Source organism: Calonectris borealis, chromosome W, assembly GCF_964195595.1.
Source record: "Calonectris borealis chromosome W, bCalBor7.hap1.2, whole genome shotgun sequence".
Lineage (NCBI taxonomy): Eukaryota > Metazoa > Chordata > Aves > Procellariiformes > Procellariidae > Calonectris > Calonectris borealis.
In genome coordinates, this window is record NC_134351.1 from 26,269,986 (window position 1) to 26,285,137 (window position 15,152).

The 15,152-nt window shown below is 55.7% G+C and overlaps 1 protein-coding gene and 1 pseudogene across 2 annotated transcripts; both read left to right on the forward strand.

The window, feature by feature from the left end:
* Positions 1-587: 587 nt before the first annotated feature.
* On the forward strand, positions 588-6,740 carry LOC142074672 (dynactin subunit 3-like). Of its 2 annotated transcripts, XM_075135451.1 has the most exons (7): positions 588-704; positions 827-911; positions 1,848-1,934; positions 2,816-2,899; positions 4,753-4,811; positions 5,554-5,613; positions 6,348-6,740. In XM_075135451.1, exons 1-7 carry the CDS (start codon positions 612-614, stop codon positions 6,435-6,437), a joined length of 558 nt encoding a protein of 185 aa, XP_074991552.1. In that variant the 5' UTR covers positions 588-611; the 3' UTR covers positions 6,438-6,740. The 2 variants fall into 2 exon arrangements, with proteins under 2 accessions (XP_074991552.1, XP_074991551.1); XM_075135450.1 differs by lacking the exon at positions 1,848-1,934 and having other exon boundaries at positions 610-704.
* Positions 6,741-12,134: 5,394 nt separating this feature from the next.
* LOC142074837 (multicilin-like) lies at positions 12,135-13,574 on the forward strand (annotated as a pseudogene).
* Positions 13,575-15,152: the final 1,578 nt, after the last annotated feature.

Below are 15,152 nucleotides of genomic sequence, written 5' to 3' on the forward strand. Positions count from 1 at the left end.
TTTCCTCTGTGGTGGATGCTGCTACCAAGAATTCATCTCATCTCTTTGAGGGATCCTTGTAATTGTGAGTGCCAATTGCAGGCAGTGGTGGGGCTGGGGTTGGCTGCTGCATTCATTAGCATCTCATTTTCTAGTGAGCGTCACCTGCGGTGGTCGATAGGAGAAAGGTGAACCCAGGCAGGCCAAGGCTTGGGGGAAAGCCCACGGCAGCCTCCTGGATTTCAAAGGCCCTGCATCCACACGGCCCGTAGATCACTATAGCTATTTCTTTTAATACACCCGAGCGCCTCTTTCCTGAAGGACCACGCTGGAACGAAGCAGCGATCGACCGCCTGGGTGGCGGGACGCCTGCACGCCTCCCTCTGCAGTGCAAATCACCATCGACCAGCTGCAGTCTCCCCTCCTTGCCTCTTACAGGGGCTTCGCACCTCCCGCCCCACTCCCCGGGAGCCGCCTCCCCCCTTCCCACCCTCCCGGCTCCATCACCCCTTCCCGGCCCGGGGAGCTCCGTCTCCACGGCAACGGCGGCCCCTAGCAACGGAGCCCCTAGCCATGACAACGGGGAGGGGCGGGGCGGAAGTGGCGCGCGGCTCTTTCCGGCCGGCGGCAAGATGGCGGTGGGGGTGGTGGAGCTGCGGCGGCTGCAGTGGCGATTGGAGGAGCTAGAGCAGCGTGTCGGCGACGGGATTTGTAGGCCGCGCAAGGTGCCGGGAGGTCCCGCAGCGCTCGGGGGACGGCTCTGGCCCCCCGGGGGCCCGGCCCGGAGCGAGACGCCTCGGCCCGGCGGGGTCTGATGAGTCCGTCCCCTTCCTTTGTGCCCCTGCAGGTGGCGGATGAGCTGGTGAAGGTGCAGGTGGCGCTGAGCAATATCGCCGGCAAGAGGGAGAGGATCAAAATCCTGTTTAAGAAAAGTGAGCGGCCTCGGGGGGGGGGAGGGGCAGGGAAGCTTGAAACCCCTGTGTTTGCTCCTCTAAACAAAAATCCTTTCCACGCTCTCTGTGTGAGCCCCTTTGATTTTGGGCTCTTGTTTTGTGTGTTTGGCAGAGAAGTAAGCAAGTGGGGTGTCTTTCTGTTTGCGCTTCTCCTGCTCAGCTGTTGGGGTGGGAAATGGGCTGCTGCAACCTGTTATTTGCTTTATGTCTGCCTACATCAGCACAGCAATTTACTCTGCCTGAAATGCAGCCCTCAAGGGTTGTTGGAGCGTGAGCTCCTGAAATGGCTTCTTGCATGCTTGGACTTCTTGGGCATGCTAGAGCAGCTCTCCCCTGTGTGTGTGGTGGGAGCGATAAGGATCACACGCAGCCACTGGTGGATGGATCTGGGGAGCCGACTCTGAACTGGGGGATATTGGGAATGGACACCAGAGTGGTGCTTTGTCCTGCAAAGTTGTCTTTTGGCCAAATTTTGCTGTCTGGTATCACAGAAGGAGCAGGCTGCGTAGGGAGGGTTGTTGTGGTCCAAAGCTGCAGTGGCTGTTTGGTATAAACATGTAAACTGTGTATTTGTAGATAATTTTAAGGATGGAGGGCTATTTCCTGGTTTTATTTCAAGGGCAGGAAGAAGCAGATTTCACTCACCTCTAATATTGTTAGCCAAATAAAAAGCAAGTGTTGCAGGTGTCTGTAACGAAACAGTTACTTGGCTTGAGCCATTTGTAAGTTCTTGGTCACAGTGTTCCAAAGTCACCTGTTTTTGAGTGCTGTAGAAATTCATGAATCTGAAGAAAAATGACCCTAAATGGGCAGTGTTTACAAAGTAACCTGATATATAGCGTGGGGGGGAATTGCACCTGTAAAGGCAATAACATCTCTCCTACTACTTGTCTCCAAACCTATTTTTCACTCTAGTTGAAGATGTAATAAAATACCTTGACCCTCAGTATATTGATAGGATGGCTGTTCCAGATGCCATGAAGTTGCAGTTCATCTTGGCAGGTATGGCATGAAATGAGAGGAGACAGGGTTTGGTATTTTTTTTTTTTTTTTTAGCACTGCAAAAGTCGTCTTTTACATAAGCTGGATTGGGATATATTTCTTTTCTTTAGTTGTAAAGATATGGCAAGGCATCCTCTTTAGAGCTCTCAGAGAGATGGTTTGTACAAGGATGCCTGTCACCCTTAGTGCTCCCTTGTGCGTGTCCATGCTGCAGTTTTATCAGTTCTGATCTTTCTAGTATTGATCAGTTTAACCCCGAATTAATAAAAGCTTGAAAAGAAAAACTGGAGCTAGAACAGTTTTCCTCACCCCATTTCTAATACTCTCTAGGCTGTGACAAAAATTGAAGACCTTTGGATGTATATTAAACACCTTATAGCCTTATCCTCTTTTGCCCCAAAGAATTTGGTTCAGCCTTGTCTGCAAATGAAACTTGGAGATTCTCCTGCCTTAAGTTGGTGTGAATGAGAATCCAGTGGTGAACAACACAAAAGTCTAAATAAAATCATAAAAAAGCCCCTTTCTGTATAGCTAGATCAACTGGAAAAGGGAAGCTGGAATACAAGTGTCAGTCCCAGCTCTTTGATCATCAGTTTGGAGCAGGACAAACCACCCTTGGGGGGTGGGCTATGGTTGACCTGTTTAAGAGCACTTGCCCCTCGGAGACTTTAGAGTCTGCAGTTGGAGGTTTTTGTGACTTTGCTCTAGCTTTGGCTATGAGATGCTCTATGTTTGCCAAGCTGTTCTCTGGTGTGTTAGGTGTGAATGGTTTAGAAAACCAATTTGTACCCATTAATCCAAAGTTACCTCGCCAGTCTTTGTGAAAAGCCAAAGCAGCGTCTTGTATTTACTGATGTTCCTTCTTGTCCCTCCCCAATCAGAGGAGCAGGTTATTCCTTCCCGAGCAGCCCTTCTGGAGCAGGTGAAGAACCTCCAGCCCATCTTGGAAAGTGCTAGTATCCAAGGTATGCATGTTCTTCCACAAGTTTAAGCTGCAAATGCCACCCCCCAAGCTGCTGCCTATCCTGTTGGGTTTTTTTTTTCTTCTTGAGCCTCAGACTTGAGTAGAGGACAGCTAAGCACACAACCTGGTGTAAAGTAGGTACAAACTTAGTGGTATGTCTGCTCCTCCCTCATGCTGCTCTAACATCCCATGCCTGATCTCTGTCGGAAGTGTGCAACGTCATGCAGAGCACTGCTGAGTGCTGTAGCTGTCACCCAGCACTGGTGGGGTGGAAATGTGGCTCCTGCATCAAGGCCAAGGAGGTGATAGAGTAGGTTAGGAAGTAGGTTAGAGACCTGTGGCTTGGCAAAGAGAGTGAGCACTGTGTACAGTCACCAGGCTGTGGAGCCACTCCTGCCTATTGCTTATGAGCTGGTTTATGTCCAGAACATCCCTGCTCCTGGTGTAGGCAGAGATGCCTTTTTAATTGCTTGCCATAACGTTCATCCAAGTAGTTTACTCTGATGTAGCTCTTGAGTAGCCCCCAGTGCAGGCATCCCCTAACTCTTGCCATTCAGAAGCAGTTAGCAAATAAACTTGATATTTAATGTACAGTGTAGCTAGGGTTTTTTTATGGTATAAAAGGTGTGTTTGTGGTCTGTGGCACTTGCATTCAGTGAGCGGAGTTCTGCTGTGATGTGCTCATGGAGAAGGCTCATGGCTTAGACAGGTACACTCTTCGCTGGGTAAAAAACTGGCTGGACGGCCGAGCCCAGAGAGTTGTGGTGAACGGAGTTAAATCCAGTTGGCGGCCGGTCACGAGCGGTGTTCCCCAGGGCTCAGTTTTGGGGCTGGTCTTGTTCAATATCTTTATCAACGATCTGGACGAGGGGATCGAGTGCTCCCTCAGTAAGTTTGCAGATGACACCAAGCTGGGCGGGAGTGTTGATCTGCTGGAGGGTAGGAAGGCTCTGCAGAGGGACCTGGACAGGCTGGATCGATGGGCTGAGGCCAACTGTATGAGGTTCAACAAGGCCAAGTGTAAGGTCCTGCACTTGGGTCACAACAACCCCAGACAACGCTACAGGCTTGGGGAAGAGTGGCTGGAAAGCTGCCAGGAGGAAAAGGACCTGGGGGTGCTGGTTGACAGCCGGCTGAACATGAGCCGGCAGTGTGCCCAGGTGGCCAAGAAAGCCAATGGCATTCTGGCCTGTATTAGGAATAGTGTGACCAGCAGGAGCAGGGAGGTGATTGTGCCCCTGTACTCGGCACTGGTGAGGCCGCACCTCGAATACTGTGTTCAGTTTTGGGCTCCTCACTACAAGAAAGACATTGAGGTGCTGGAGCGTGTCCAGAGAAGGGCAACGAAGCTGGTGAAGGGCCTGGAGCACAAGTCTTATGAGGAGTAGCTGAGGGAACTGGAACTGTTTAGCCTAGAGAAGAGGAGGCTGAGGGGAGACCTCATCGCGCTCTACAACTACCTGAAAGGAGGTTGTAGCGAGGTGGGTGTTGGTCTCTTCTCCCAAGTAACTAGTGATAGGACGAGAGGAAATGGCCTCAAGTTGCGCCAGGGGAGGTTTAGATTGGACATTAGGAAAAATTTCTTTACTGAAAGAGTGATCAGGCCTTGGAACAGGCTGCCCAGGGAAGTGGTTGAGTCACCATCCCTGGAAGTATTTAAAAGACGTGTAGATGAGGCGCTTAGGGACATGGTGTAGTGGGTATGGTGGTGTTGGGTTGACGGTTGGACTCGATGATCTTAGAGGTCTTTTCCAACCTTAACGATTCTATGATTCTAAGGAATGGTCTTTATTTTGGTAACTAATCCCATGTGATGTAAAACAAACAAAATGGATTTCTCTTCTGTGCTTTCAGCGGTTCCTGACCATGCATCCAAACTACAGCGACTCTCTCAAATCCACATACAGCAGCAGGTAGTGTGAATATTCTTGACAGTCTTGATTAGCAGGGGGAAGGAACCACTTGTTAGTGGCTGTACTGACGCCCCTGTATTTGCAATTGTTTGAATTGCTCATTTACAGCAGTTTTTTTTCCCCATCTTGTCCAGGATATTCATGCTGCAGTTTTAAAGAGGTTTAAGCAATTTGGGGGGGGAACTAGCTAGGATTTCTGAAAACTGAGTCTGAGTTGGAAAAGCGCTTTGCCTACCATAAGCCTGCTCAAAACAGAGGTTTGAGTGACACTTAATAAGCAGTGGTGGGTTTAATCAGCTGGCATTCCCCCTCTCACCGAGACACTGAGGTAAAGCGTTGCACTCCTCCAGTGTCCCAGTCTCTGGAAGGCTGTTGATACTGTCACCTGGTCTCTTCGCCCTTTCCTTCCCCATTTGAGCACACCTGGGCAGCGCCTAATGCCCCCTTTCAGCATTTTGCTGTGAGTTTCCATTCTGGGGCAAGCAAAGTACGGGTGCTGAGGAGAGGCAGGCAGTAGTGCAAAGCCCATGACTTTGGCGCTTCATGAGCTTGGGTGTTTCTCTGTAACCTTTCTCTTGACTGTTGAAACCCTTCCAGCTGCAATGAATGGCCACAGCCAGGGTCTGAGCTCTAATCTCAGTACTGGCCTTGGATGAGTTTCCCCCTGTGCCGTCAGGGACTGGGAGGACAGATGTCCTTCGGCTCATTTATTGCTTGCTCACTGAGGCTCCCCTCTTCGCAGGAACAGTGTCAAGATCTCACCAACAGTGTCAAGACGCTCCTTGAAGACTACAACAAAATGGTATCCTTTGAGCCTTGGGCCTGACGCAACTGAACTGCCCGCCTGTCTCCTGGGCTGTCTCGCCCCATCAGATATTGTTGGAAGCAGGCGATCCCCAGCCCTGGGTTTAATGGCCAGTGCCCTTTCTGGCGTGGTGATGCCTATGTCCCTGTCATACTCCTCTTGGGAGCAGAGATGAGGTCCAGAACTGCCTGTCTCTCTGAGACGGGAAGGGCAGGGTGCCACCTGCGAGCCAGAGCCTCTGTGCTGGATCCGCTCACAGTGCAGCTCGGCATGAAGGAGCAGTGCAGCCTATGCGCTGGTGCAGAGCTTGTGCTGGCCAGCTGGACGTTGGTATCTCTGTCAGGTGGCTGCTGGTCTCTGTGACCTGCCTGAGCCAAATAGCGGCTAATCCTGGGCGTGTTAGGATCCCAGTGCTGAGACACGTCCTAAAACCACAGTGGGTAGGGAGCTCTGCTCTTTTCTGTAGAAAGCCCCTTGAAATGCAGTGCTACGCAGTGTTCAGAAGTGCTTCCTGGACTCCCATCGGTGTTTGGTGCTGTGCAATGGCTCAAGGCCTGGATGGTTTGAGTCCGTGCAGGCTTTCTACAGCCTGGTGCCCCAGGTCTCTTCCTCTCCCAAGGAATCGGGATTGTAATGGTGCTGTTGGGCTGCCAGGGCAGTCTCAGGCTGTGCTCTGACCTTGGTTTCTTCCCTGAAGTTTCCACATCTCTTTCCTTAAGAGACATGTCTAGACCCTGCTTCTCTCCAAGCAGTTCGTCCAGTGGAATGAAATACTGACGCGGCTGGAAATGGCCAAGGAAGCAAAACCTGTGGCAGAGTGATGGCAGAGCCCAGAGAACCCTGGGGACCCTGCTGGCCTTGCATCTCTCAGGAGAGGCTGCAGCACAGCTTGTACCCTGTTGTCTTGTCTTGGCATCTTTCCACTTGTCGTGAGCATGCTGCGAGTGATATTGCAGGCTCTTGGGGGCACCCTGGCTCTGTGGCTGCACTGTGTCAGCCCCAAATCGAAGCCACGCTACTCCTTAATATGCCACTGTTTGCAAATCTTGCACTTCCATGAAATACGTTTTGGTTTGTAACATAATTAAAAATCCCTTTCTGCTCTTACTGTGGACCATAGTAAAGTCCTGAAATGCTAACTGGGTTGTCTCTTCCTCCCCTGGGGGCAGCTGTGGCACAGACTGACTGTCCCTCCCCGTGTGGTTTTCCCCAAGCAGTGAACTGTGGAGACCTCATGACAGCTTGTAGGAGATTGCTGGTGGCTCCTGGTATAGTGGTTTCAGCCTTGGGCCAAGGGCAAGTAAATCCCTTCCAGTCCCGCAGCCTTCCCTGGGCTGCAGTATGTGCTCTTCCTGCTGTTTCTGTTCATGTGAACTGCCTGCGCCCAGGGGAATCTGGCCTGATGAGGCTTTTCCCCCAGGCAGTTCTCCCATCCCTGTGCTGGGAGGAGGGAGCAGATCTTGCCTTCATCCTGCCACTGCTTACCTAAGTGGCTGCTACAAGCCAGAGCCTGTGGCTGGTCCTTTCTTGTTCAGAGGAGTGTTATCTGTGCCTTGACTGGTCAGGCTAGAGTCTGGAGTTTCTCCTAGCACAAAGATCTCTTTGACTTGAGGTCATGCTTTTGGGAGGGTCCCAAACACTCCTGCTTGGTAAGAAACGGACCAGCTGTGTGTGACCTGGGAGCCCTGCAGGAATGGGGCAGGATCCTAGCAGGGAAGTCCAGAGGGGCTTGGCTGTCTGTATGCTCCCACTGTGGAGCCAGTACTCTCACCTGGTCAGCAAGCTCATCTCTGGGCAAACAACGGTGGGGCTGCAAGCCTGCAGAAAGCTCTCTGGGTGCCTGGGAAGCTCTGCTGGCCCTGGGACCACGCTGGGACTTAATATTCCTCCTGGTCGGGTAATGGGGAGTAGTTTGAGACTGCTTCAGCAACACCATGAGAACCAAGTTCTTCACACAAATGCACTCACACGTGTCCTTGTGTGGGTGCACATGGAGGCATCTGGCATGGCCGGTGCAAGGGAGAGCAGGGCAGGGCTGCCCATGCTGGGAGGGCACCGGACACTGTCCCGTGGAGCAGCCGCACCGCCTCTTGCCTCCTCCAGCTCCCGAGGCCCGGGGCGGACCGGCAGCTGCCGTCACCCATCACGCGGAGCCGATGCGGCCGCACTGGCAGAGCCGGGGTCCGGACCGCAGGGACGCCGCTGTGACGTTATAGCGCCGGAGTGACGCCAGGTGGGGGCGGTGCCAGGGAGGTGCGCACCACCTCCGCCATCCCTGCGCGCGCGCCTCGCGCCGGCCGCCATCTTGTAGCGAGGTGCACGCCGAGGCGGCCGCAGGTGAGAGTCGTTCCCGCACCCCCACCCCCGCTATAGAGAGGCCCGGCTTCCCCACAGGCACCTATAGTGCCGCCCGGCCTCCTCCTGCGACCCTATAGGGGCACCTGGCCTCCCCACAGACCCTCATAGTGGAGCCTGTCACTTCCCCCCCCCCCCCGCCCGCCTCATCCCCCACAGCAGCGGCCTGGCTTCCCCTCAGGCCCCTGTAGAAGCCACCTGGCTTCCCTCCTCCCCCAGTAGCAGGGGCTTTGCCAGCCCCCGCTGTGCGTTCCCTGCCGTAGTGGCCTGGCCTTTCCTAGGGCCCTGGGACACCATCCTCACCTGCTCCCCCATCCCAATAGCAGTGGCTTCGCCAAAATCCCTCACCTGTCCCGGTCACAACCTCCTAGCAGTGGCTTGGCCTTCCTAACCTGTACAGCAGAGAGCTCGACCTTCCTCGCCATCCTTGTGGCAGCCCGCATCCCCATCCCTGTAGCAGTGATGTCCCCAACTCCTATCGCATGGCCTGGCGCTGTTCTTCCCCAGCAGAGCAAGGTGCGTGCCGGGCCCCCTAGCACCGATGGTAGCCTGCTGCCATGCTGGGGGTGAGGGCCTCGTGGGAGGACACGTGCTTCCTAGGTACAGAGAGGGGGCATTGACCTGCTCTCTCTCCATAGGGGATGGGGTACAAGATGCTGGCTCTGGGTGAAACAGGGCTCACGAGCCTACAGATAACAAAGCCTTAGCGCTTGCATGCTTGGGCACCTTGGGCTTTCCGTGGTGGGGAGGGGGGTGCCCTACACAGATTAGGCAGGCATCGGTCAGGAAAGTGTAGTAGAGGGACCCTGCCTTGGCAGAGGGGAGCTACGAGACTGGACCTTTCTGTCTTTCACTTTCCCTCGGAGAGCCCCTTTTTTGTTCATCATGTGCCTTTCTGTTCTGCTTCTTGCTGGCCATGTCTCCTGCCTGCAACCCCTGGCTTGCCATCTCCCATGTGACCTGCACTGTTTCATCAAGTATTCGGTTCCTGGCCTTACACCTAGGCTGGCCAGTCATGGGGCTCAAAACCCATACGAGCCTGTTTCTGTAATGTACCCGAGCTGCTGAAAGTGAGCTGTGCCTGGGTTCATTGTGTGCACATTCCGGTGCAGCTCACGGGGTGCAGCAGTGGTCAGTATCCCACTGGCTTCTGTTCTTGATAACCTCGGTTCACCCATTTGTTCTCTGCTTTTCCTTGGGATACTGCCTGTATTTTTTACTTCACTCTGCTTAGGGTCACAACACCAGCCCTGTTCCTTTTACTGCCTGCCTGCCAGGGCCCAAGCTGCCCTGTGGCAATGTTCATGCTGTAGGTACGTGCCAAGGAAGACTGGGATACAAGTGACTCCTCAGTGCGAGTAGGGCATTCTTGCTGATATTTTGAATGTGCCTTTTCAGGATCCCCACCTCTGATAGCTCAAGAGTGCCCTTTGGAGGAAAGGTTGTAGCCAATTGTGAGAGTTTCTTTGCGCAGCAGTTTGTATTGATGGATCCATTTTCCTTTTCAGCACTGCAGAATGGAGAACTGTAAGAAGACCAAAATTGTGGAGAAACCTTGTCCTCTTCCTTTCACATAAGCATCTAAAGCCTCTACAGTTCATAAGTTGCCCTCTGAGATGCTTGCCTTTCAAGGCAGCAGAGAATGGGTGAATTGCACACTAAACTGAGTTCAGTGCCCTATCTGGCTTCAAGTGTTCATGCAGAACTGGGAAAGATAACTCCTTGTCCAAACTGCTGGGACAGAAAATACCTACAAGCCCATCACAACAGGTTAAGGGTCAGTTTAACCTCCGCCAGTCCTGTCGGTGATTTCAGCTGGGCTCGGCGTAGAAGCCACCCACACACAGCAAGTGTAGGAAGGAGTGGCCCTTGGTGTGCAATGGGGGGACCCTTTCCCAGTATGTGGCTGAGTAAATTCAAGATGCTGTGGGCTGGTTTCTCTTTTTTTTCCCTGCCCCCACCTTATGCTTTTAACGTTGACGGCCCCTAACCCTAGAATTTAATAAATATCCTTTAAAAAAAAAAAAAAGCTAAGCCTGTAAATTGACGCCCACATGCAGCACAGCAGGGGACCCTTGGAGGGGGCTGGGGGACCGAGGTGCTGGCAGGGGGGACGGCCGGGGCTCGCTTTCCCCGCCGGGCTCCCCCCACCTCGGCGAAGGGGCCTCGGCAGCGGGAGCCTTCGCCCACCGGCAGCGCCTCTTCTCGGGTTTCCGTCCAGGACAGTCCCCCTCGACCCACCCCGGCCCGGCGGGCGCGGGGAAGGGCTCCGGAGGCGCGGGAGTAGCCGACGCGGCCCGGGGAGGAGGCGGGAGGTTTCCGCGCCCCGGCAGAGGGAAGGCGGACGGGCGGGCAGCCCGCGGCATGGTCCCGGCCCCCCACGCCCCTGCTGCGCGCCCGCGCCCCTGCCCGCGGGGCGGTGCCGAGCGGGGCGGAGGGCGCCCGCTGGAGCCGGGGGCGCCGCGACAGCATGAAAGGAGGTTGTAGTGAGGTGGGTGTTGGTCTCTTCTCCCAAGTAACTAGCGATAGGACAAGAGGAAATGGCCTCAAGTTGCACCAAGGGAGGTTTAGATTGGACATTAGGAGAAATTTCTTTACTGAAAGAGTGATCAGGCCTTGGAACAGGCTGCCCAGGGAAGTGGTGGAGTCACCATCCCTGGAAGTATTTAAAAGACGTGTAGATGAGGCACTTAGGGACATGGTGTAGCGGGCATGGTGTGTTGGGTTGACGGTTGGACACGATGATCTTAGAGGTCTTTTCCAACCTGTATGATTCTATGATTCTATCTGCCCCAACAGGGTCCAGGGCCCGCCCACCCGCCTCGCCAAGAAGCCGGCCCGGCCCGGCCCGGCGAGGGGACGGCGGGGACCCCCCCGGCGGCGCTGAGCACCCGTGCGCCCCCGCCCCGCCTGCGCTGCAGCGGCGCCCCGCCGGCCCCGCCCTCGGTGAGTCTGTCCGCGGCGGGGAGCCCTGCCCACCCAGGCCGTGACCCCCACACCGTTCCCCCCGCCGTGCCCAACCCCGGCCACGCTCCCCTGCCATGCCCCTCAAGGATGCCCCCCACCTGTGCTCCCACCACCACCACCGTGACCCCCCCGGCCATGCCTATCCCTGCCCGGGCTCCTCACCTCTGTCTCTCACTGTCCCCAGCCCTCACCACCATCGACTGGCAGGATTTGGCAGTGTGTGCCCCCATCCTTCCTGCTGCCCTGGCTGGCCCTGCCACCCCACAGCAGGTAACCCCCAGCTGGGGCAGGCCCCTCGTGGCTCACTTGGCCACCCCCAGCACAGGACACCCGGGGGGGTGGCCCCCTCAAGCTGATGGGTGCTGGCAGCCTGCCTGGCCTCAGGCTTACCACCTGTGAAATGGGCACAGTGGAGGACAGCGTCTCATCTCACCTCACATGTTAGATATGTTTGTCAGCATGTTTGTAAGGTGCCCGGGGGTTTTGCTAAGCGCTGTCCCTTGGCTCAGCTCTTCAGCAGTAGCCACAGCCCTGTGGGGCACCTGGCAGGTGGGAGGGGGTTCAGGCAGATGCCGGTAGAGCTCTCCGCTTCAGGCACTCCCCGAGGAGCTGGCTCAGGGGCCTGGGGGCCTGCATCCCCGCAGATGACGACCCATGGGCCTGTGACTCACCCTGTCCTCCCTGGGGCCCGTGCCAGGCGGGGGGTGGCGAGGGCAGGGCAGGGGACAGGCGTCCTGGGGTGCTAGGGCCATGGGGAGGTGGTGGGGTGCAGGCAGCAGTCAGTGTCAGAGCACTCGGGGCAGTGGCGGGCATGTCTGAGCCCTGGGCTCTGCTCATGGGCACGTTTCCTTCGCCCCTCCCAGGGTCCCAGCTTCCAGGATGGACCGGAGTTTGATTTCCAGGAGTTCAGAGATGCTGTCAATGATTTTATCTGGCAAGTAGATATTTTTCCTTACCTGAGCCAAACACGCCTGCGTGTGCACATCAGCAGTCATGCTGTGTTCAGTCATAGAAATGAAATCCAAACAGGTTTAGGGTGCACAGCTGCTGCAGTAGAGTAAAAGCATGTCGGGACATACCGGCTTGGGGAGATGCTCAGAACCAGGATGGAGCGCTAGGGTTGGGAGGAAGAGAGGATGTGAAAACCTCCTCTGCCCTAACGCCTGCAGCTCTTCCCTCCAGATGCATCCACCTCAATGCCACTGCCACTGGACTGTGCCGACTTTGATTTCTCACTTGGCGAGGAGGTGGTCTTTGGCCCCTGCACCCTGCAGCCGGAGAGCAGCACGCTGGCACAGATGCCCCTGCAGCGCCTGCCTTCCCCCGAGCTGTGCTGGAGGGATCTGGTGGACCAGCACCAGAAAGCACTGGGAGATGCCCTGGAGGCAAACAGCCAGGTAGGGATCCCCAAGCCCTCCCCAAGGGCCTGTGCTGGGTTTCTCACCCTCGCGTCCCACTGAGACAGTTGCACAGCCCCGGTGTGAGCATCCCCCGGCCCCTGGGTGGTGGGGCTGTCCCGATCGCCCTGTACCCACTTGTCCTTCACAGCTGCAGGAGACCCTCATGCAGAGGCAGGAAGAGCTGGCGACGCTGTGAGAGAGCAACGTGCAGCTGAAGGAGCTGGTGAGCCAGGCCAGGCAGCTGGCCACTGTCCTTGACATGAGTGCTGCTGCCCCATCTGGCCTGGCTGCCCCATGGCCCAGCTGGTCCCTGGGGGACAGTGCGGTGTGGGGGTGCGGTGGGGGACAGGGTGCAGGGTTAGGCCAAGCAGTGCAGGGTGGGACAGGGCCATGCAGGGCGGGGGTAAGGAGGTGTAGGGTGGGATGGGGTGGTGCAGTGTGGGTCGGTGTGGCACGGGACAGGGTGGTGTGGGGCAGGGCAGGGCAGTGTGTGGTGTGGGTGGGGTGGGGTAGGACAGGGTGGATCAGAGCAGTGTGGATCGGGGTGGTGTGGGGTGGGGTAAAGCAGTGTGGGATGGTGCAGGGCAGTGGAGGACAGCATGGTTTGGTTTGGGGCAGGGCAGTGCGGGATGGGGCAGTGTGGGGCAGAGCAGTGAGGTGTGGGATGGGATGGTGCGGTGCGGGAAGGAGCAGTGCAGGACAGTGTGGTGCGGTGTGAGGCGTGCAGGCCAGGACAGCGTGGTTTGGTTCGGGGCAGGGCGGTGCGGGATGGTGCGGTGCGGAGGGGCGCGGCACAGCCCGTAGAAGTCGCGCTGCTCCCGCAGTGCGCCGACGGGGTGGCCCTTCCTCCTCCTCTTCCTCTTCCTTCTCCCGCCGCCGCCGCCCCGGCCGGGAGCTGGGGCAGGCGCGGGCGGCCGGAGCCGTGGGAGGAGGCGCCGTGCTGCGGAAGGTGTCGGAGAAGTGCCACGCCGCCCTGCGGAGCCTGGGGGACAGCCCGGGGGACAGCCCCACGGCCAAGCGCCCGCGGCCGGCCCCGCGCCTGCTCGGTACTTTCCGCGGGCTGCGCACCGGCCGCGCCGCCCCGCGCCCGGGCGGCGGGGGGCTGGAGGGTGGCGGCAGCCTGCGGGCGTCCCTGAGGGAGGCGGGCGGCATCCGCACCCTGGCCTTTCCGCAGGGCAACACCTTCACCTTCCGCACGGCCGCCAGCGGTACCGCTTCCGCTGGGTGCCGCGCTGAGACGCCCCGGACACACGCGTGTCCCGGGCAAGGCGGAGCGGTGCCAGCTGCAGCGTGAGGCTGGCAGGGCAACCCCGCCCGGCGGCACGCTCTCCTTTTTCTCTTTGAAAAGGGGTATTAGCGGGTTTTTTTCCGTTCCTGAAGGCTGGAGAAGAGAAGGGACAAGCATGGCAGAGGTGGCCTGTTGTGGTTTAACCAGGCAGGCAGCCAAACACCACACAGCCACTCGCTCACTCCCCCCCACCCAGTGGGATAGGGGAGAGAATCGAAAAAAAAAGTAATATTCATGGGTTGAGATAAAGACAGTTTAATAGAACAGAAAAGGAAGGCAAAATTATAATAATAATAATGATAAAAGAATATACAAAATAAGTGTCGCACAATGCAATTGCTCACCACCCGTTGACCAATGCCCGGCCAGTCCCTGAGCAGCGATCGCTGCCCCCCAGCCAACTCCCCCAGTTTATATACTAAGCATGATGTCATATGGTATGGAATATCCCACTGACCGGTTTGGGTCAGCTGACCTGGCTGTGCCCTCTCCCAGCTTCTTGTGTATCTCCAGCCATCTCAGTCGGTAGAGCATGAGAAGCTGAGAAGGCCTTGACTTAGTATAAGCACTACTTAGCAACAACGAAAACATCAGTGTGTTATCAACATTCTTCTCATGCTAAATCCAAAACACAGCACTATACCAGCTACCAGAAAGAAAATTAACTCTATCCCAGCCAAAATCAGGACAGTATCCACCCCTTATTCCATACCATCTACGTCATGTCCAAGTCCCACACTTTCCAATACATTCCAATTAATCACCACCACTTTTCCTGTCCTTTGATATATACACACAGATATCATTCCCTTAGTCTATGGGCCATCCCTCTAAAATGTCCATTGAGTTCATTTAGTCCATGACTTTGGGCTCCATCTGTCATAACAGTCCTTCAGGGCAGGAGAGATGGTGTGTGGTGTTGGACTGTTGCATCCTGAAACCAGTTCTGGTTCCATCACTGCTGCACTTGTCTTGTTCGATCATTGCTGCACTGCTTGGTTTCATCGGAGTTCATTCTTCATTAATTTGGGTGATTCTTACTGCAATACCGTTGATATGACATATAGCAACCATAGTAGTGATGACATACAGTATTCTATAGCAATTAACATCATACAATCGAATTTATTGGCTATTCTCACCCAAAATCAAATGCCCTTGAGGTACACACCGGACTTCCCCAGCCTTTTGCATTACCCACCAAGTGCACCCAGGTCCTTGAGCAAAAGCAATCCCACGAATGGGTTTTCCCTTGCCAGAGGCAGGAATAACCCAGACTGTCTTCCCCAGCATCTTTTTTATGTGCACTACAGGGACTTTATCCCCTTCTACAGTATGCAAAAGTTGTGATTGGGCAGGGCCAGCTTGATTGGCAGATCCCCTGGTGTTGACTAACCAGGTGGCTTTTGCTAAATGTGTGTCCCAATGCTTGAATGTCCCACCACCCATTGCCCTCAGCGTAGTCTTTAGCAGTCTGTTGTATCGTTCGATTTTTCCAGAGGCTGGTGCATGGTAGGGGATGTGAT

Bases quoted from the DNA above. Each gene is read 5' to 3' on its own strand.
- LOC142074672 (XM_075135451.1), top strand. From the start codon at position 612: ATGGCGGTGGGGGTGGTGGAGCTGCGGCGGCTGCAGTGGCGATTGGAG. The intron at 705-826 runs GTGCCGGGAGGT...GTGCCCCTGCAG, and splicing joins GGATTTGTAGGCCGCGCAAG to GTGGCGGATGAGCTGGTGAA. The intron at 1,935-2,815 runs GTATGGCATGAA...CTCCCCAATCAG, and splicing joins GTTGCAGTTCATCTTGGCAG to AGGAGCAGGTTATTCCTTCC.